The sequence below is a fragment of the Salvelinus fontinalis genome, chromosome 12, assembly GCF_029448725.1.
Source record: "Salvelinus fontinalis isolate EN_2023a chromosome 12, ASM2944872v1, whole genome shotgun sequence".
Taxonomy (NCBI): Eukaryota; Metazoa; Chordata; class Actinopteri; order Salmoniformes; family Salmonidae; genus Salvelinus; species Salvelinus fontinalis.
The window spans coordinates 28,698,218-28,721,503 of NC_074676.1; the positions used below are offsets into that span (position 1 = coordinate 28,698,218).

At 42.9% G+C, this 23,286-nt stretch overlaps 1 protein-coding gene across 2 annotated transcripts in view; it reads left to right on the forward strand.

The window, feature by feature from the left end:
* cfdp1 (craniofacial development protein 1) overlaps positions 1-23,286 on the forward strand; it is a 45,887-nt gene that overhangs the window by 15,266 nt on the left and 7,335 nt on the right. The window contains exon 6 of one of the 2 annotated variants that reach the window (XM_055940277.1): positions 6,457-6,576. The exons of the other annotated variant lie outside the window; for it this stretch is intronic. Coding sequence (XP_055796252.1) covers positions 6,457-6,576 — 120 coding nt within the window. The remainder of the gene's footprint in view (positions 1-6,456; positions 6,577-23,286) is intronic. 2 annotated transcript variants of the gene reach the window in all.

Here is a 23,286-nt window from a genome sequence, read left to right on the forward strand (position 1 = left end):
AGAAAACATTGCCTATTCCAAACAGACTCTGGAACAGTTGTGGGACGATAGATCCCAAACTCATGTAGCCTAGGCTACATAAAAAAGGTTCAAAAGCAATGTGTCTGATACAACAGAATGTTTAGCTTAAAATGTTGATAACTATTATTTCTTCACATTAGAAGCGCAGCAATGCGCACAAGGCAGTCGGCTACACGCACATGTTCCATCCATAATGCAATTAGCGGTAAAACGCCGTTGTCAAAAGGGCACTGCCCATGCAAGCGGTTTCATGTGACCGAGATGAAAACATCAGTTAGAAATTTGGAAAGAGACATGCATCATAATATATGTATTAAAACGTTCAGGTTTCAGACAATTAAGTACATGTTTTCATGAACCTCCAGCTCATTGAAAAGGGGTGTGCGACGCGCTGATGAAGCCCGCCTTCCGTTTGATGCCGCGTTCATAACAACTGGGAACTTGGAAATCTCTGACTTCAGTGTGTTCAACAAAAAACTAGCTCTGACTGGGAAAAATCGTTTTGAGGGGTCATCCAACTCGGGCCACTATCTAGAGCTCTGACTGTGATAAATAAGATACTTAATGAATTTTACACACACGCCAATTTAATTCTACTAAATTATGTGAATTATTCTATGGAGTAGAATGATAACCATGACCAATCAAATGCAATTACTTCGACTGGTATTTCCATCAATAGGCTAAAAGAACATTATTTCAAAATGGGATTTTTTCTTCTTCTCCTGGACAATTGGCTGGCGGCAATTTTATTTATCTGCTTTTCAACAAAAAAAATACGGACAAAAGCCGGCTATTACCGGCAAACAAAAACCCTGTATTGATCATAACATTCTTGTTGATCGACTGGAGAGGTGGGTGGGAATCTCTGGTGTTGCCCTCAACTGGTTCCGGTCATATTTATGTGGCAGACGTTTCCAGTGAGTATGGGTGGCTCAGTATAGTCCCCAGCACCTATTCACTATGGTGTCCCTCGGGTCAATTCTGGGCCCCATCCTTTTTTCTCTGTACGTGCTTGACATCATCCGCAATCATAACATTCAGTTTCACTGCTATGCTGATGACACACAGCTTTTATTTACCAATCAGACCCAGTGATCAAGCTAGCGTAGCTATCCTTCACAAGTGTTTTGCCGACATCAAATATTGGATGTCTGACAAAAGTTCTTCCAGAAACCTTGGTGTCTTCATTGACCCTGACCTGAACTTTGAGCTGCATGTAAAGAAAGTTTTCCTGAATTGAAAGTTATGTGGACACCTGCTTGTCGAACATCTCATTCCAAAATCATGTGCATTAATATGGAGTTGGTCCCCCCTTTGCTGGTTCCAATTCATCCCAAAGGTGTTTGATGGGGTTGAAGTCAGGGCTCTGTGCAGGCCAGTCAAGTCTTTCCACACTGATCTCGACAAACTATTTCTATAAGGACTTTGCTTTGTGCATGTGGGCATTGTCATGCTGAAGCAGGAAAGGGCCTTCCCCAAACTGTCACCACAAAGTTGGAAGCACAACTTTGAATGTCATTGTATGCTGTAGTGTTAAGATTTCCCTTCATTGGAACTAAAGGGCCTTGCCCGAACCATGAAAAACAGCCCCATACCATCAAACTTTACAGTTAGCACTATGCATTGGGGTAGGTAGAGTTCTCCTGGCATCCGCCAAACCCAGATTCATCTGTTGGACTACCAAATGGTGAAGCGTGATTAATCATTCCAGAGAACGCGTTTCCACTGCTCCAGTCCAATGGCGGTGAGCTTTACACCACTCTAGCTGACGCTTGGCATTGCACATGGTGATCTTAAGGCTTGTGTGTGGCTCCTCGGCCATGGAAACCCATTTCATGAGGCTCCAGACGAACAGTTCTTGTGCTGACGTTGCTTCCAGAGGAAGTATTGAACTCAGTAGTGAGTGTTGCAACCTTGAACAGACTATTTTTCCGTGTTATGCGCTTCAGCACTAGGTGGTCACGTTCTGTGAGTTTGTGTGGCCTACCACTTCGCAGCTGAGCCATTATTGATCCTAGATGTTTCCACTTCACAATAACAGCACTTACAGTTGACCGATGCAGCTCCAGCTGGGCAGAAATTTGACGAACTGACTTGTTGGAAAGGTGGCATCCTATGACGGTGCCACGTTGAAAGTCATTGAGCTCTTCAGTAAAGCCATTCTACTGCCAATGTGTGTTTATGGGGATTGCATGGCTGTGTGCTCAATTTTATACACCTGTCAGCAACGGGTGTGGCTGAAATGTCCGAATCCACTCATTTGAAGGGGTGTCCACATACACTACCAAAAGTTTTCGAACTCCTACTCATTTGAGGGTTTTTCTTCATTTTTTACTATTTTCTACATTGTAGAATAATAGTGACAACATCAAAACTATGAATCATGTAGTAACCAAAAAAGTGTTAATCAAATCCAAATATATTTTATATTTCAGATTCTTCAAATAGCCACCATTTGCCTTGATGACTGCTTTGCAAACACTTTATATACACAGCGGTATATAAACTGTATATATGCTTTCGTTTCCTCACGTCTAGATGACTAACGTTTTGTATATGTCTCAGTCAGAAATCAATCCATTGTCTACAGTTAGTTCAAAATGCTGCAGCTCTGATTTTAACAGGCACCAGACATTTTTACCATATCACACATATTTTAGCTGGCTACCAGTCACTTTTAGAAAACATTTTAAAGTGGTATTAATCACGTTTAAGGCTAAATTTAGCCCCAGCCAATATCTCTGATATTTTGTCTCCCTATATACCAGGACGAAGCCTGAGATCCCTGTCAAGACACTGTTGACCATTCCAAAGTCTAGGTTGAAAACGAACATTGACCAGGCCCCTAGACTTTGGAATGGTCTTCCAGGCTTGCAAATTCAGTGCCTCTTTTTAATCCCTGCTGAAGACATGCTTTTAATGTATGATTTCAATGTATGATTTTAATTAGCGATCTTTTTTTCATTCTCTTTCCTCCTGTCTTTTTTTTGTACTTTTATTTTATTACGTGAAGCACTTTGTTACTTGTATCGGAAAGCGCTATATACATAAAGTTATTATTACTACTGTGGCCCATTGAGAACAATGGTTCATTATTAATGTCATTGTTAACACCCTTTCTCTGTTAATGACCTGCTGACTGTAGCTGTCTATGAATAAGCCTGTGTTATGGTGTGTGAGTTAAGAGGCTAGTAGAGCTGGGAAAACAGGGCAGTTGCCTTTTGTTGATCTTTTCCTGTATATTTGTGTGTATCATCTATGTTTGCTGTGTGAATGTATTAGTGCAATTATGTCTGCAATATGTTCTCAACTTAGAGGCCTGCTTTTCTAATTGTAGAGGGAAATCTCAGGGGCCTAAAAATAAACCTGCTCATTGTTATTACAGAGATGGTGAGGAAAGCTATCATACACTTAAGTCTGGCCTGACTCTACTTCCAGGGCATATGGGCATGTCTGTCTGTATGTTTGTATACACACTTCTCAATTGTGTGTGCGCTCACATGTTTTTCCCTGTGTGTGTGAGTTTGAGCCGGACTAGAACTCTTTGCTCCCAGATCAGAACATTCTCATGAATTCTTCATTCTTTTTTTTCTTTTTTTACACTCTTTGCTCGTCTCTGTTTGATCTGAAAGGCCAACTCCACCACTTTTCAGTCTCCTGTTCGTTATTTCCAGCATAGTACTGTCAACATATTTGAAAAAAAAAAAAAATCTAATAAAAAAGTAAAAACAATGATGACATCATCAAATACCCTCCCTTTGGCTAGAAACTCGTTCCAGATTTTGAAAATGTATTTTTAATCCTACCCTGTAATGTCAAGGGGGATAATTTTTTAAGGATGTTTCTTATCATTTTAACCACAGATTATAGAAATGCTCTGTTTTCACATATGTAGACACTGGTTTGGTGCTGGAGATTATGAGGTTGATAAGTGGCGTAATTGCCCTTTTAAAGAGCCACTGAACATGCCGATTAGCACGTGTGTTTTTCTGTTGTTCGTTAGAAAAATACGATTTCAATCTTCGTGGTGTGTTTCCTGATCGATTTCACGTTTGGTTAATGATTTGTGTCCCCCCTGAGACACTGTAGATGCGGAAGCCTATTTCACTTCCTCAAAATCCCCAGAAGAAATCTAAGATAATTCAAGAAATCTGATGAATTTTTATGTTTTGGACGAGGATGTTCTAGTTGCGCTATTTGACATCTAACTAAGGTGTTTAGTGCAGTATTTCTCAAGTTAAGAAACGTGCAACGTATTGCCTTATGTAAACAGTCGGAGCTGCTGGGAAAGTCTGTCTCAACTTGAGAAATACTGCAATCACTACAGCAGTTCACCCCATGTTAGTGGGCAAATGGACATCATCAAATCAAAACCCAACTTTCTTTTACCCAGTGTGATGTACAGATGTTCCAAACTCCATTTTAGAGAGGACTGACTTTACCACCAAAATGATCCTATTTACACTTTATAGGCAATTTTGACACAAAGGGATTCACAGCTTTTTAAAACAGTCGGTCTCCCCCTTCTCATTGGACTGCATGCTGCTGACCATCCTCTGGTACTCTGTAGCTCGCTCATGTTTCCCACCTCCCTTAGAGCTCTGAGAGAAGCCTCCAGGGGTGAGGGGTCAGGGGGGTAAGTGGGGTCAGAGGCAGCAGCAGTAGTGACCAGGGAGAGAGGAGGCGTGTGACTGAGGGAGTGAATAAGTAATAATAGAGCAGAGATTATGGATGATGAGTCTGAGGAGTTGTCAGTGAAGAGGGAGAGAGGTGGGGAAGATGAGTGGGCCCCGGATTTAGGAACATGAACACCCAAGTGAAGGACCAGTCATGGTGTTATGCTTAAGCAGGGCTATCAGATGCATCTCTCCACCATAGGTTATGTCTGAGTGTTACACATTGCTATGTTTGTAATGAGAGTGTGCTAAAAGGCCTACTACCGTCTTTAAGCTGCAGAACAAAGAGCATCCACACATACTAATGAGAACTCTTTATAGAAACCTGCTGTACAAGCACCACCATCTATAAAGCAGTAGCTGTGTGCCATATCTTATTTTGAGGTCTCTATGTTTAGGTTTAGGTAGAGTTCTGTGGTCTCCTGGTAATTGTTGAGGAGCTTGACGTAGGCACCCATAGAGAAGCAGCCGTCTGTTTGGTGTGTGTACACTCTGCCCAGTCGGGTGACCAGAGAGGTAATATTGATTCTGTGTTGGGAAACACTAAACACACAGTTTCACTGGTTATCCCCCCCCCCCCCAACCCACTCATTCACTTTCCTCTGTTATCTGACACACCAATATGACAGCACAGCACAGGGTGTTTTGTAGTCTAGAGCCAAGAGGCTTCTAAGAGTGTACCATGATGATCTAAAAACAACAGAAACTGACAGCATAGGGAGTATTCTGTTATGCTTCTTGGTAGATATTTGTGAAGGGAAACAAACTGAGATGCTCTTGCATGTTCTTCACTTAAAGATTCCACAGATGGACATGAATCGGTCAACAAAATCCCTTTAAAACCTTCACTCCAATCTCTCATTACATGTCCATTGTATAGCCTTTAACCTCATGGTTACACCACCTTATAAAATGTTTTGCTCAGTGGGAAATGAATATCCAACTGGTCAGGGTTCCCGAGTGGCGCAGCAGTCTAAGGTACTGCATCTCAGTGCTAGAGGCGTCACTACAGACCGTGGTTTGATTCCAGGCTGTATCACAACCAGCTGTGATTGGGTGTCCCATAGGGCGGTGCACAATTGGCCCAGCGTCGTTAGGGTTTGGCCGGGTAGGCTGTCATTGTAAATAAGAATTTGTTCTTGAATGACTTGCCTAGTTAAATAAAAAAAATAGTCAGTGACAACTGTTTGGAGATTGTGACAGCAACTATGTGAGCTTATTACAGTATTATACTATGTCCTGGGATTTCCTATCATCTTCAAAGTAGAAGAACCCATTACCTTCTAATGACTCTTGTGTGGCTTGTGTGCGTCATTTGCGTGTTCGTGAGTCTCAGATTTTCATAGTGGGGTCATAACAGTTTGTAGCTCAAATCGTTTACAGACGTTTTTGTGAGATCTCATTTCGGGATCCGCCCTTGTCTCACAAACACCACTCTAGTTCACCACCTATTAATCGCACAAGCTGATGGTTGGTATCCATGTATACAGAATAAATAGACAAGTACAATAACCCAGAAGTCTGTAGCTCAAACACAATGTTTAGTAGGAGTTGGAAGCACTAAATCAGATTTGGGGAAGTTGCATGGTTTTTCTATTAGCCTTGAGCTGTGAGAGAAGGTCTGCCAATGGCCTTTAAATGGGCAGGAAGTGTATTATCCTTTCAAGGACTTCCTCCTGGCCTGGGTCTGCTGGAGAAGGGTGAGGAGCAGCTGGGTGAACCCCTAACAAGGAGCCTTTGTGCATGTGTGTTTTAGGGGTCCAGCCTGCTCTCCTCATGGCCACAGACATCTGGAGGAGCTATCCACTCTCCCCAGGGATACTGTGAGAACATTCTTACAGTTGAAGCACCTCTGCGAGGCACAAAATGGTTCCCAGTGAGTAACTCACTCCTATCAGTTACACTGGGTGTAAACAGGAACACTAACATGCTGACTAAACCGACCGCATTGCGTGCATGTTAGAAAATGAATGTACACGTGATTCAATCATTTAATTTTTTTTTTTTTACATTTATACCCCCTTTTCTCCCCAATTTTCGTGGTATCCAATCGCTAGTAATTACTATCTTGTCTCATCGCTACAACTCCCGTACGGGCTCGGGAGAGACGACGGTCGAAAGCCATGCGTCTTCCAAAGCACAACCCAACCAAGCCGCACTGCTTCTTAACACAGCGCGCCTCCAACCCGGAAGCCAGCCGCACCAATGTGTCGGAGGAATCACTGTGCACCTGGCCCCCTTGGTTAGCGCACACTGTGCCCGGCCCGCCACAGGAGTCGCTGGAGCGCGATGAGACAAGGATATCCCTACCCGCCAAACCCTCCGTAACCCGGATGACGCTAGGCCAATTGTGCGTCGCCCCACGGACCTCCCGGTCGCGGCCGGCTGCGACAGAGCCTGGGCGCGAACCCAGAGACTCTGGTGGCGCAGCTAGCGCTGCGATGCAGTGCCCTAGACCACTGCGCCACCCGGGAGGCCTTGATTCAATCATTTTATCCTAACTGCTCGCGCATATCAATAACTGTCTGTATAGCCAGGTGCAAAAATCGAACTTGGTTAAATTTTAGATGCTTGAAGTGCTGCAAGTCCTGCCTCTCCCATCTACAAAGATCCAGCAAAAAAGAAATACAAATTAGCTAGCAACAGCAAGCTAACTAAATGTCCAGGAATGTTTGTGTGTTTTGACCTGTCCCCAAATAATATACAGTAGTTGGTTTTGGTATGTTAGCCTGCGTGTCATGAACACGTCTGGTGGAAATAGACAAAATCAACATGTGGACGCACGAGCGGAGCCGGTTTGGCTATTGGTTAATTATTTAACAAAGTATTTAGCAGTCTTATGGCTTGGGGGTAGAAGTTGTTCAGGGTTCTGTTGGTTCCAGACTTGGTGCATTGTTACCGCTTGCCGTGCGGTAGAAGAGAGAACAATTTACGACTTGGTGGCTGGAGTCTTTGACAATTTTTAGATCCTTCTTCTGACACCGCCTGGTATAGAGGTCCTGGATGGCAGGGAGCTCGGCCCCAGTGATGTACTGGGCTATACACACTACCCTCTGTAGTGCCTTGCGGTCGGATGCCAAGCAGTTGCTATACCAGGCGGTGATGCAGCCTGTCAAGATGCTCTCAATGGTGCAGCTATTGAACTTTTTGAGGAACAAGGACACATGCCACATCTTTTCAGCCTCCTGAGGGAGAAGAGGCATTGTCGTGGACCATGTTAATTTCTTATTGATGTGAACTCTAAGGAAGTTGAAGCTCTCGACCCGCTCCACTACAGCCTGTGGTTGGGGACGTGCTCCGCCATCCATTTCCTGTAGTCCATGATCAGCTCCTTTGTCTTGCTGACGTTGAAGGAAAAGTTGTTGTCCTGGCACCACACTGCCTGGTCAAGGACCTCCTTTCTATAGGATGTCTCATAGTTGTTGGTGATCAGTCCTACCACCTTTGGGTCGTCAAAAAACTTAATGAGAGCTTCAAATTCCGAACTTGTTTTTGCATGGATTACGCGACGAGGTTAGCTTTTAACAGCTAGGACCGCAATTTCTTGTCCCGGAATCCCGCTTAACTGACAGGTCTGCTTGAAAGAGCTGCTAACCTAGCTAAGCTGCTAACGTTAGTCATCAAGCTAACGAAGTTAGTCCCAGATAAATGTTCCTATAGAACCCTCTTTGTCTGGAGAAGTAAATGAACGGTTCCAGCGCTGTAGAAGCTGTATCTACTATGCTTTGTTTCGGGTCATACTGGATCACTCATAGTTCCAATGCAGCAATTGTTTGCTTGCCTAGGATTATAAGCTTGAGGTATTTTGATCATGCAGGTCGCCAGCCTACGTAAGAAACTGGAGAAAACGCAGAGTGGAATGTTTACCTGTTCTACGCCTGTGGCTGGATGGCGTTCACTCTTGTTGGATGCATCTCCGTCCTGTCGTTATCCGAGTGGCCGGTGTTGCCCGGAGTTCCTTCGACAGGGGAGCACTCTCCTGCCTCTCCTCCACCATCTGATAGCGGAGTGGAAGGAGCACAGCAAGAGGAGAATGGCAATCAACGATGGTCGCATGTCACGAGCCATGGAAGCCGAAGACAGCGGCCTCCCGCAAAGCATTCTACACTCCCAACGAAAGGCCCGGCGCTGATACAAACAACGAATAGTTTTGCCGCCCTGGAGCCTGATCTTCCTGCACCTTCGTCGCTGGGGGTACCTGTGTCTGCTGCCGCTGTAACTACTCCTACTCCTTCCCCTACGATTTTGAAGTCAACGTCGGTAACTTTCTGTCCCTGCTCTGGATTGAGCGGGGCTTCTCCAACTGTCGGAGGCCTGCAGCATCCTGTGAAGCGTGGGAGTGGGTGGATTTCCTCATCCTTCTCGCCAGTGATTTTTGGGCAGCTCCATGATAATAAATGTGACTGTTTCTGGTGCACAAACAATGTCCTATCTCAGAGCTCGAGTAAATGGCATTACTAAGCTGCTACCAAATGTACTATGCCAGCACATGGACATCGATTCTATCGTAGTCAATGTGGGATTTAATGACATTATTGAGGGCAGCTCTGAACAGTTGAAACTGGATTTCAAAGAGCTGATTGACTCTCTGCTAGACACTAATAAAAGACTCATCATATCTGGCCCTGGGTCCTATCTGAATCGTGGCATTGAACGCTTTAGCAGGATTCTTTCTCTTCACAACTGGCTATGTGATTATTGCAGCTTAATGGTTGTAACTTTTGTTGACAATTTTGATACCTTTTGGAAACAAAACACATTTTATAAGGGGGTTGGTATCCACCCAAATAATTTGGGTTCCTGGATCCTTTCACAGCATTATAAGGCTGCGTTGACACAATGACTTATCGATGACCCAAGCCCAGCTCAGTTAATCCCTACCATTGTGTCGCTGAGTCATCATAATGCTTTAGCAAATGTACGTTATACCATGGGGCATTGGTAGACGCAATGTAAGTAACCTAATGTATGTCCCTCAAACTGCCCTGAATGCCTCTGCTGATCCAACAGCTATTGTATGTAGCAATCATGTGCCTGTGAACCAGATTTATGCTGTTAGCACTGAGGCGGTGTGCCCTAGTAGGAAGTCCACTGTGTGCAGCTCACCCTGCACTAACATAAATAACATGATAATATCTCAAACTCAGTTAGACAATACCTTTGATGAGACAGTGGTAGCAATACAAGGTTATAACATTTACAGAAGAGACAGAAATGCCAGTGGTGGTGTTGCTGTTTATATTCAGAACCACATTCCTGTAAAGATTAGAGAGGATCTCATGTTAAACACTGTTGAAGTAATATGGCTACAGGTTCATCTGCCTCAACTAAAGCCCAATCTTGTGGGAAGCTGCTATAGACCACCAAGTGCTAACAGTCAGTATCTGGATAAGATGTGTGAAATGCTTGATGATGTTTGTGATATCAACAGAGAGGTATATTTTCTGGGTGACCTAAAATATTGTCTGGCTTTCATCAAGCTGCCCACTCAAGAAAAAGCTTCAAACTGCCTGCAACCTCATTCAGGTTATCAGTCAACCTACCAGGGCAGTTACAAACAGCATAGGAATGAAATCATCAACATGTATTGATCACATCTTTACTAATGCTGCATAAATTAGCTTGAAAGCAGTATCCAGATCCATTGGCTGCAGTGATCACAATATACTAGGCATATCTAGCAGAACCAAAGTTCCAATGGCTGGGCCTAATATAGTGGATAAGAGGTCATACAATACATTTTGTAGTGATTCCTATGTTCTTGTAAAAAAAATAAAAAAATAGTCTCAAACAGACGTTGCACTTGACACATTTATGAAATTGTTTATCCCAGTTACTAATAAGCAAACACCCATTTAAGAAAATTACTGTAAAAACTGTTAAAATCCGATGATTGATGAGGAATTAAAACATTGTATGGTTGAGAGGGATGAGGCAAAAGGAATGGCAAATACGTCTGGCTGCACAAACGATTGGCAAACGTACTGCGAATTGAGAAATGATGTGACTAAACTGAATTTAAAGAAGAAGAAACTACACTATGAAACAAAGATAAATGACATACAGTTGAAGTCGGAAGTTTACATACATTTAGGTTGGAGTCATTAAAACTCGTTTTTCAACCACTCCACAAATGTATTGTTAACACACTAAATCTTTGGCAAGTCGGTTAGGACATCTACTTTGTGCATGACACAAGTAAGTTTTCCAACAATTGACAGATTATTTCACTTATTATTCACTGTATCACAATTACAGTGGGTCAGAAGTTTACATACACTAAGTTGACTGTGCCTTTAAACAGCTTGGAAAATTCTAGAAAATGTCATGGCTATAGAAGCTTCTGATAGGCTAATTGACATAATTTAAGTCAATTGAAGGTGTACCTGTGGATGTATTTCAATGCCTACCTTCAAACTCAGTGCCTCTTTGCTTGACATCATGGGAAAATCAAAAGAAATCAGCCAAGACTTCAGAAAAAAATGTAGACCTCCAGAAGTTTGGTTCATCCTTGGGAGCAATTTCCAAACGCCTGAAGGTACCATGTTCATCTGTACCAATAATAGTACGCAAGTATAAACACCATGGGACCACGCAGACGTCATACCGCTCAGGAAGGAGACGCGTTCTGTCTCCTAGAGATGAACGTTATTTGGTGCGAAAAGTGCAAATCAATCCCAGAACAACAGCAAAGGACCTTGTGAAGATGCTGGAGGAAACAGGTACAAAAGTATCTGTATCCACAGTAAAACGAGTCCTTCATCGATATAACCTGAAAGGCCGCTCAGCAAGGAAGAAGCCACTGCTCCAAAACCCCCATTAAAAAAAGCCAGACTACGGTTTGCAACTGCACATGAGGACAAAGATCGTACCTTTTGGAGAAATGTACTCTGGTCTGATGAAACAAAAATAGAACTGTTTGGCCATAATGACCATCATTATGTTTGGAGGAAAAAGGGGGAGTCTTGCAACCCGAAGAACACCATCCCAACCGTGAAGCACAGGGGTGGCAGAATCATGTTGTGGGGGTGCTTTGCTGCAGGAAGGACTGGTGCACTTCACAAAATAGATGTCATCATGAGGAAGGGAAAGTATGTGGATATATTGAAGCAACTTCTCAAGACATCAGTCAGAAAGTTAAAGCTTGGTCGCAAATGGGTCTTCCAAATGGACAATGACCCCAAGCATACTTCCAAAGTTGTGGCAAAATGTCTTAAGGACAACAAAGTCAGGGTACTGGAGGGGCCATCACAAAGCCCTGATCTCAATCCTATAGAGAATTTGTGGGCAGAACTGAAAAAGTGTATGCGAGCAAGGAGTCTTAGAAACCTGACTCAGTCACACCAGCTCTGTCAGGAGGAATGGGCCAAAATTCACCCAACTTATTGTGGGAAGCTTGTGGAAGGCTACCCAAAACGTTTGACCCAAGTTAAACAATTTAAAGGCAATGCTACCAAATACTAATTGAGTGTATGTAAACTTCTGACCCACTGGGAATGTGATGAAAGAAATAAAAGCTGAAATAAATCATTCTCTCTACTATTATTCTGACATTTCACATTCTTAAAATAAAGTGGTGATCCTAACTGACCTAAGACAGGGAATATTTACTAGGATTAAATGTCAGGAATTGTGAAAAACTGAGTTTAAATGTATTTGGCTAAGGTGTATGTAAACTTCCGAGCTGTCATCAAGGCAAAGGGTGACTTTGAAGTATCTCCAATATAAAATATATTTTGATATGTTTAACAATTTTTTTGTTACTACATGATTCCATATGGGTTATTTCATAGTTGTGATGTATTCACTATTATTCTACAATGTGGAAAATAGGAAAAATAAAGAAAAACCCTTGAATGAGTATGTGTCTAACAATAACGTATTGGCTCTATAGCTTACTGCACAAACCTTATTGCTTCAGAACTGTTTTTAGTTGGTTAATATTTCATTAGCTTACGTTTTTAAGTCACGTTTAAAAAATATCTGAGCGGTCGTTCTCTGCTTGCTTTTTGACTCAGTGATGTTGATTCAGAAAGGGTTGCTGACCACTGGGTTAGAAGCAGCCAGTGTTTTAGTGTTGTATGAATAAGAAAGATGACAAGCGCTCTCCATGTAGATTACAGGAGACGTGTTGCAGTGATGTTGCCGAGTCAGTGAATGTGTCAATATGAGTGTGTCTGTAGTATCGCAGAGCATCCATTAACCAATGCGCAATCCTGTAATCCCAAATGTGTATTTCCAATGTGTGGCAGACAATGTCTACACACACACCTGAGACACCCACACCCCGAGCCACATTTCCCCTGACCAACCTCTTTCCTGTTGAGTCGGTGTGTTTGACAGTCTCCCTGGTAACCACAGCAGAGGAACACGTGTGTTTTACCCATCATAGGGATCATGAGTGAGGAGTTTAAACTTTGTTAGAGGAGTCCTGAGACTAACCCCCCCCCCAGCTTCTGATTCAGGCCTAGTCTGTGTTAGTGCCTGGTGAAAGAGGAGACGCAGCAGCACACGGAGGCCCACCGCTTGAAGTTAATTTCTCTTTTTATCTGCAGCCCAGCCTAACCTCTGGTGTTCTTTGTGTCTCTGCTTTTATGTCAGTTCCTCATACTAAATGGGCCAGAGATGTATTTCTGAATCACATAGTTCTTAGTCTTCTGGAGAATTCTGGGCTAGTCTGCACTCTACTCGTGTTTGTTTAAACCATCTGGATTTTAAGAGAAAGAGGGATAGAGAAACTGAGAGGGGATATATTGAGTGGGACTCAGAGGGAGGAGGGAGAGAGAGACGCACGAGCATAGAGGATGAAAATGTAAAGAAAAATCTGAAGAGGAAGCACTCACATATTGTGAGTGAGAGAGAGATGCATACTGTCATGTATAAATAGCCTGTGTGGCAGCGAGCTAGAGGGCTGGTGAGTGTGTGTAAGTGTGGAGCGAGCTAGAGGGCTGGTGAGTGTGTGTGTAAGTGTGGAGTGAGCTAGAGGGCTGGTGAGTGTGTGTGTAAGTGTGGAGTGAGCTAGAGGGCTGGTGAGTGTGTGTGTAAGTGTGGAGTGAGCTAGAGGGCTGGTGTGTGTGTGTGTAAGTGTGGAGTGAGCTAGAGGGCTGGTGAGTGTGTGTGTAAGTGTGGAGTGAGCTAGAGGGCTGGTGAGTGTGTGTGTAAGTGTGGAGCGATCTAGAGGGCTGGTGAGTGTGTGTGTAAGTGTGGAGCGAGCTAGAGGGCTGGTGAGTGTGTGTAAGTGTGGAGCGAGCTAGAGGGCTGGTGAGTGTGTGTGTAAGTGTGGAGTGAGCTGGAGGGCTGGTGAGTGTGTGTAAGTGTGGAGCGAGCTAGAGGGCTGGTGAGTGTGTGTGTGTAAGTGTGGAGTGAGCTAGAGGGCTGGTGAGTGTGTGTGTAAGTGTGGAGCGAGCTAGAGGGCTGTTGAGTGTGTGTAAGTGTGGAGCGAGGCCCCTGTGGAGAGACCCATCAGGGGAGAGCAAATATTAACCAACATGCTGCTTATGTATTCACTTAGAACACAGCACAGCCAGGCAGAGCAGAGCAGAAAGCAGAAGTAACTAGCTACTGCTGCAGGTACGCTATGGCTGCTCCTGTTAGGGGACCGAAGGGGCAGTGTGTGTCATGGAGTGCCAGAGAGTCGTTCCATGTCATTTCAACAAGCCATGACACCCACCGTCTGATAGTTCTGAAATTGTGTCTCTAGTTAGAAACAGGTAATATTGGCATTCCTGAAAGATTATTTTGTTGAAATGTAATTTTATCTCTGCGAATTAAGCTAATTGATTGCATCCAAATTGCATTTAAAGGATTCAGAACATATTCATTAAGTACCCATCATCCGATTTGCACCAAACGTTATCCTACCAATGAGTAAGACATGAGGAATCAGCCCCCCGAAAAAATAATGCTAATAACCCCCCACAACCCACGCCAATCCCATCCCAACAATCAGTATACAGTATCACTTCTCTATGTAGGAATCTAGGTATGTTTATTTTTTACTTATTTTATTAAATGTGTAATTGAAGTCGCTTGTTTAGCAACAAAACCAATGCGTTCACATCTTTGGGGCAAAACAAACGGGGTTGGCTTAGAATCAAAAGATTGACAAAATGTAAAATATATTTATTCTCCAAATGTTTATTGAAAACATAAGGAATTTTGCACAATTAGCACTTGTCTCCCAAGTACATTGTTACAGTGTTGGTTAGCTAGCTAGTGAATTATTACCTTATTAGCATAGGCAAGTCATAGTATCAATAACTAGGTACAATGAGCTGAAACAAGCCACCTATGATTCAGGTGAATGGATTATCTTGGCAAAGGAGAAATGCTCACTAACATGGATGTAAGCAAGTTTGTACACAGCAATTTAGAGAAATAAGCTTTTTGTGCAGATGGAACATTTCTGGGATCTATTATTTCAGTTCATGAAACATGGGACCAATACTTTACATGTTGTGTTTATATTTTTGTTCTGTATAAATACAAGAGACCAGCAGAATGGATAAAAGAGTGTGGCTGTATAGTACTTTATGGTAAATAATGCAAGCGACTTCATTGACACATTTCTCTGATCAGGGGGGAAATACTACTTGTTAAACATAGAGAACTGATACTGTATACTGGCTGTTGGGGTGGGATTGGGGTGTGGGGGTCCATGGGTGGCTTTTGACCATTAAAAAAAAAAAAAATCCTCATGTCTTACTGATTGTTAGGAAGACGTTTGGTCCAAATCGGATGTTGGGTACTATATTTATTGAATATTATCTTAATTCTATAAATTTAAATGGCCAATTTGGATGCAATCAGTTAGCTTAATTTCTCAGAGATCAAATTAGTGACATCCGGGTTAGGGAGGGTTTGGCCTGCAGGGATGTCCTTGTCCCATCGCGCTCTAGCGACCCCTTTTGGCGGGCCAGGCGTATGCACGCTGACAAGGTCGCCAGGTGTACAGTGTTTCCTCCGACAATGGTGTGACTGGCTTCCGGGTTATGCGGGCATTGTGTCAAGAAGCAGTGCAGCTTGGTTGGGTTGTGTTTCAGAGGACGCACGGCTCTCGACCTTCGCCTCTCCCGAGTCCGTATGGGAGTTGCAGCGATGGGACAAGACTGTAACTACCAATTGGATACCATGAAATTGGGGAGAAAAAAGGTTAAATATTTATTATTATTATTTTTTTTTAAATAAATATATAGTTCAGGAATGCTAATTGTATCTGTTAGTAACTACAGAATCGATTTCAGATCAATCTGAGATGATGGGTGGCAAAATCCTCTTTCTTGTGCTTTTTGAGGTGGAACAACCCCAGAGAGAGACCTGTGGTGGTGTACCAGGTGTGTGACTGGTCAGGTTGTGTGTGTGTCATCGCACCTAAGTGAAGGACCAGTCATGATGTTATGTTTCAGCAAGGCTATCAGATGTGCCTCTCCACCATAGGTTATGTCTGAGTTTTACACATTGCTATGTTTGTAATGAGAGGGTAACATGGGAACAGTTTAGCTTTGTACGAACCGTCCTGATCTCGTAAGCTTAAATTCTGTTTCACTATCCGCATAGCAAAAGAGAATGTAAGCTCGTGAGATCAGGATGGTTGGTACGAGGTTAGGAACTGGTGGCAGCAGTGTAAAAGGCTTTTTATCTCCACAGCCCCTCCACCCTAACCTAGAGCTTTCACTCACTCAGGGCTGGGGAGGGCAGGGCAGAGAGAGAGAGAGACTACAGCAATAGAACAAAAAGATATACAAGAAAAATTACAAATCCTTAAATTAGCAGTCAAAGACTATCAGAATCCTGTGGATACCCCAATTACAGAAGAATAATTATTGGAAAAACTATGCACTCTCCAACCCAAAAAGGCCTGTGGTGCTGATGGTATTTTAAATGAAATGATCAAATATACAGACCACAAATTCAAATTGGCTATACTCAAACTCTTCAACATTATCCTCACTGCAGGTATTTTCCCCGATATTTGGAACCAGGGATTGATCACACCAATCTATAAAAATGGAGACAAATTTGACACAAATAATTACAGAGGAATTTGCGTTAAGAGCAACTTGGGGGAAATTCTCTGCAGTATTATAAATAGCAGACTACATCATTTCCTTGACGAACACAACGTCCTGAGCAGAAGCCAGATTGGATTTCTAAAAAATTCTCGTACAACAGACCACATTTACACCCTCCACAGTCTAATTGATAAACAAGTTAACCAAAACAAAAGCAAAATCTACTCGCGTTTTGTAGATTTCAAGAAAGCATTTGATTCAATTTGGCACGAAGGTCTTTTTTATAAACTAATAGAAAGTGGTATTGGAGGGAAAACATATGATGTTATTAAATCAATGTACACTAAAAACAAATGTACGGTTAAAATTGGCAACAAGCAAACAGACTTCTTCTCTCAGGGGCGGGGAGTGAAACAGGGCTGCCCAATAAGTCCAACACTATTTAACATCTACATTAATGAATTGGCAAAAACATTAGAAGAATCGGCAGCACCTGGTATCACCCTACACAACACTGAAATCAAGTGTCTGCTGTACGCAGATGACCTGGTGTTGCTGTCTCCCACTAAAGAGGGGTTACAGCAGCACCTAGATCGTCTTCACAGGTTCTATCAGACCTGCGCTCTGTCCGTTAACCTAAAAAAAACAAATATAATGATATTCCAAAAAAGGTCCGGAAATAAGGATGACAAATATAAATTCTATTTGGACACAGTTCTATTAGAACACACCAAAAACTACACATATCTCGGACTAAATATCAGCAACACAGGTAGCTTTCACATGGCTGTGTATGAGCTGAGAGACAAAGCAAGAAGAGCATTCTATGCCATTAAAAGGAACATCAAAATCGAAATTCCAATTAGAATCTGGCTCAAAATGTTTCAATCAGTTATAGAACCAATTGCTCTATATGGCAGTGAAGTATGGGGTCCACTCTCTAATAATGAATTTACCAAATGGGACAAACATCCAATTGAAATACTGCATGCAGAGTTTTGCAAGACTGTATTGCAGGTACAAAGAAAAACTCAAAATAACGCATGTAGGGCAGAATTGGGCCAATACCCCCTCCTCATTCGAATAGAAAAAAGAGCCATCAAATTTTACAACCATCTAAAAACAAGTGACCCCAAAACATTCCATCACACAGCTCTACAGTGTCAAGAGATGAAACAAGAGAAGAGTCCCCTCAGCCAGCTGGTTCTGAGGCTCAGTTCACCAACCCAAACCAACCCCATAGAGCCTCAGGACAGCCCTCAGAAATTCTGGCCCAACCAAATCATCACAAAAGAAAAATATATCACCTATTGGAAAGACACCACAAAAAATCAAAGTACACTTCGATGCTATTTGGCTCTAAACAGACAGTACATGGTGGCGGACAATCTGACCACTGTGACTAATAGAAAACTGAGGAAAACATTGACTAGGTACAGACTCAGGGAGCACAGTTTGGCTATAGAGACCGGTCGTCACAGACAAACCTGGCTGCCCAGAGAGGACAGGCTGTGCTCACTCTGCTCCAGGGGAGAGGTAGAGACAGAGCTGCATTTCCTATTACACTGTGACAAATACTCAGACCTAAGAGAATATTTCTTTCCTAAAATTATAATTCAATACAAAGAATTTGAAACTATAAAATCAAATATTTATTGGGTGAAAAGTCAAAATGTGCAGTTTTGGCAGCCAAATATGTGTCCTCCTGCCACAACCGGACAGCCAGTGAAAAGTGCAAAGTAATGTTGATAATATTTCCCATCTTGTTTTGTTTTTTCTTTCATACCAGGTCATGTGTCTTCTCAGTCATGTTGACACTGGTCTACTACCATTGCTTTAATGTATTGTTGTTCTGATTAATATTGTTGTTAATGGTAATCCCATGTCCACTACTACTATTATTATTGCTGTTGGTCCCACCATTTATGTATACATATATATATTTATTTTATTTTTAAATATGTATACTTTGAGAGAGAGAGAGAGTCTTGCGCCACAGAGGGACTGTACTGTGGGGCTCGAGGTACTGCTACTGCTGTTTTTTGCTCAATAGTTGGATTGTATGGGCTTATTTTATTTTAGTCAGGATGGGTAGCCAATTGGCCTCCTTTTAAAGGTCTCTATTCAAACTGTCAAGCCTGCGTTTGAATAAAGCCTTTAGCAAATACGATTAAACGTACTCTATTGTCACTCTCTGGTGCCCAAACACACTCATAATCACATAATGCATACCCTATCACTGGACACTAGCTAATGGTTTGCTTTTGTTAAACATTTATTATGATTGGATTATATTGGACCATTGTGATGCATAACAGAACTGCTCTTTCCTCTGACTTGCTCCCCTGGATTTGCCCCAAACATAACGCTTTGTATTCAGGACATTAAGTTTAATTATTTTACTTTAGTGCCTTAATGCAAACAGGGTGAATCTTTTGTCATATTTTTATTATGTACAGGCTTCCTACTTTTCACTCTGTCATTTAGGTTAGGATTGTGGAGTAACTACACTATATATACAAAAGTATGTGGACACCACTTCAAATTAGTGGATTCGGCTATTTCAGCCACACCCATTGCTGACAGGTATATAAAATCGAGCACACAGTCATGCAATCTTCATTGACAAACATGGGCAGTAGAATGGCCTTTCTGAAGAGCTCAGTGACTTTCAACGCAGCATCGTCATAGGATGCCCCCTTTCCAACAAGTCAGTTTGTCAAATTTCTGCCCTGTTAGAGCTGCCCCTGTCAACTGTAAGTGCTGTTATTGTGAAGTGGCAACGTCTAGGAGCAACAACGGCTCAGCCGGGAAATGGTAGGCCACACAAACTCACAGAACAGGACCGCCGAGTGCTGAAGCAACGTCAGCTCAAGAACTGTTCATCAGGAGCCTCATGAAACGGGTTTCCATGGCCGAGCAGCCGCACACAAGCCTAAGATCACCATGCACACAAGCCTAAGATCACCATGCGCAATGCCAAGCGTCGGCTGGAGTGGTGTAAAGCTTGCCACCATTGGACTCTGGAGCAGTGGAAAGGCGTTCTCTGTAGTGATGAATCTAGCTTCAACATTTGGGAGTCCGACGGACTAATCTGGGTTTGACGGATGCCAGGAGAACGTTACCTGCCCCAATGCATAGTGCCAACTGTAAAGTTTAGTGAAGGAGGAATAATGGTCTGGGGCTGCTTTTCATGGTTCCAGCTAGGCCCCTTAGTTCCAGTGAAGGAAAATCTTAATGCTACAGCATACAATAACATAGACGGTTCTGTGCTTTGTGCTAACAGTTTGGGGAAGGCCCTTTCCTGTCTTATCATGGCAATGCCCCCTTGCACAAAGCAAGGTCCAGATGGAAATGACTTGCCGTGTTCAGTGTGGAAGAACTTGACTGGCCTGCACAGAGCCCTGACCTTAACCCCATCGGACACCTTGGGATGAATTGGAACGCCGACTGCGGTCCTAATCGCCCAACATCAGTGCCCGACCTCACCAATGCTATTGTGGCTGAATAGAAGCAAGTTCCTGCAGTAATGTTCCAACATCTAGTGGAAAGCCTTCCCAGAAAAGTGGAGACTGTTATAGCAGCAAAGGGGGGACCGACTCCATATTAATGCCCATGATTTTCGAATAAGATGTTTGACTAGCAGGTGTTCACATACTTTTGGTCATGTGTACATTTTGTTGCTCCGTCCTCAGTTTTCTCCTACCACAACCATTAAACTCTGGAACTGTTTTAAACTCATCATTAGCCCCATGGTGAAATCCCTGAGCAGTATTCTTCCTCTTTGACAATTGACTTAGGAAGGACACCTTTATCTTTGTAGTGACTGGTTATATTGATACATCAGCCAAAATTGGGTTTAATAACTTCACCATGCCCAAAGGGATATTCAATGTCTGCTTTTTATTTTATTTGACCCATCTACCAATAAGTTCCCTTTTTTGCGAGCCATTAGAAAACCTCCCTGGTCTTTGTGGTTGAATCCGTGTTTGAAATTCACTGCTCGACTGTGGGACTTTACAGATAATATGTGTGGGGTACAGAGATGAGGTAGTCATTCAAAAAACATGTTAAACACTATTATTGCACACAGAGTGAGTCCATGCAACTTATGTGACTTTTTAAGCAAATTTCTACTCCTGAACTTATTTAGGCTTGCCATGACAAAGGAGTTGAATACTTATTGACTCAAGACATTTCAGATTTTAATTTTTTATTGATTTGTAAAAAAATAAACATAATTCCACTTTGATATCATGCGGTATTGTGTGTAAGCCAGTGACACAGTCACACAAACAAATCTGAATGTAATACAGTTTTTAATTCAAGCTGTAACACAACAAAATGTGAAAAAGTCAAGTGGTGTGAATACTTTCTGAAGGCGCTGTACGTCCTTTTAGAAAGGCTCTCAGTATAGTCATACAGGTTTTGGGTGTTGTACACATGAAATTGTGTCATTCCGAACTTTATCCGCAATGTTATATTCCATTTGGTTGGACTCTAGCCATGCTTCTCCATGTAGCCAACGCATGCACACACAGAGTCCAACCAATTGGAATATAATGTTGCCGATTTTAAAGTGAAATTCCTCCATGTTTATACCCTGATATATCTTGGTCAGACAGACCTCACAGTACATATAAGACAGACGGGACAGAGACGGGGCACTAACGGGACAGAGAAGTGAAGGTTGAGGTCCACAGAGAAAAGGATTTGACCTGGTCTGTAGTGTAACAGTGCATAGCAGCCGATCGACTAACTAACTATCAGAACCCATTGTTGACAGTACATCAAGAATCCATCTTAGTGGTCCATTTATTTGTTATTATGGGTAAAGCTTGGGGTCAGTCCCACTTTGGCAGCCCTCCCTGTGAAGGGGACACATTCCTTGTGCAGCACAATGTAATGTGGTGGGGAGGCCGGGGTGAGGAATGTATTTCCTTTTGAGGCAACAGTAGAAGAATAGAGAGCGGGTTTGTTGTAAGGAGCCTTTATGACAGCTGTTTCCTGACAGAGAGAGAGGTCTTCAGTGAGATGGCCATGACAGTCCTTCTGTCTGTTTGCAGGGGCTCTTAGCACCCCGCTCCTCCCTTCACCTTTTTTCTCTTCTCCTCCTTCCTCCACTAAGGTTGCAGAGGTGTGTGTGTGTGTGTGTGTGTGTGTGTGTGTGTGTGTGTGTGTGTGTGTGTGTGTGTGTGTGTGTGTGTGTGTGTGTGTGTGTGTGTGTGTGTGTGTGTGTGTGTGTGTGTGTGTGTGTGTGTGTGTGTGTGTGTCATCATGCCCATTTTGAATGTGTAGTGTATGTACTGTCTTCATTCTCTGTGTGTTATCAGTGGTCCGTGTGTGAGACCGCTATAGAGAGGAGCACTGGTCATGGGAGACACCAGTCTTCAAATAAACTGGACTGTGATTACTGCTGGCCTCCTATCAGCCAGACCACACGTGTGTGTGTGTGTGTCCATGTATCCATTTGTGTATGTTCCTAGAACAGGTCGTGCAGCCTGGGCAGTGGGTTATCTCTCTGCTGGAGGGTTGTGCTGTAACCTTGTACATGCATTTAACATTCTCTCCAGGCTCATAGAGAGCTAAGTGCTGCAGCCTGGCACACTGCCCAGACCCTCCCCAGCCCACCACACAGGGACGGGGACAGGCTGGAATGACTATCAGTTGAGCCCTGATTGTCTATTTATCCCCTGTCACAGCAGTTTGGAGCCTGGATTACAGTCGTGTGTGTTTGTGAGCAGGTATACCTATTGCTGCACGGTTTACCCTGCCTCTTCACTAAGGAACTGCTTCACTGCTCTGTATCCCTCTGCCTTTCTCCCTCCTTCCCTTCACTCTCCATCCTTCTCCATAACTCTCTCCATCCCAAATGAGGCTCACAAACCTTGACACAATCACACAGATGTTGAAATCTCAACACTGGAGTAGTGTAGTGTATCTGACCTCTATTGACCTCTGTGCTTTAGCAGTCTGCTGTAGAGGCTGAGGCTCAATTTGCTGCATCGAGGCTGGCTTCTTGCACATGACTGGGCAGCAGCAGCCCAGTGTTTAGCAGAGGCCAATGATGCAGTGCAGTTATTGGGACACTGGCAGTGCCTGTCTTGGGAGCTGAGCCAGGATTGGATCGGAGCAAAAAGAAAAACAATATTAGATCTGTGACCTTAATTCATTTAGCTGTTTGTGTTGTTTAACTCCATGTAATTTTCCTCAACGTACCTTGTGTTCTAAATGGATATTATTGTTTTTGTAGGTATAGAACGATGTGTGCATATGTAGGTGTGCGTGGTTCCGTCCATGTGTGCCAAGTACAAATGTAGGATCTTAATTTGATCACCTTTTTGTTGCTGCGAATTTTCCTGCACCGCAGGAAAACCCACACTAACACACAGTTAAATGAACAGTATTGCACTTTCATATAGCTTACTATTGGCCAGCTAATAGCCTAACTACCTATCAAGCAACATTGCAGATTAATCCTGTTGCTGCAGGATTGTTTTGCTGTGACAATATAGGTCAAATTAAGATCTTACATCTGTATGTGTGTGAGCGCATGTGCATGCATGCACTTATGT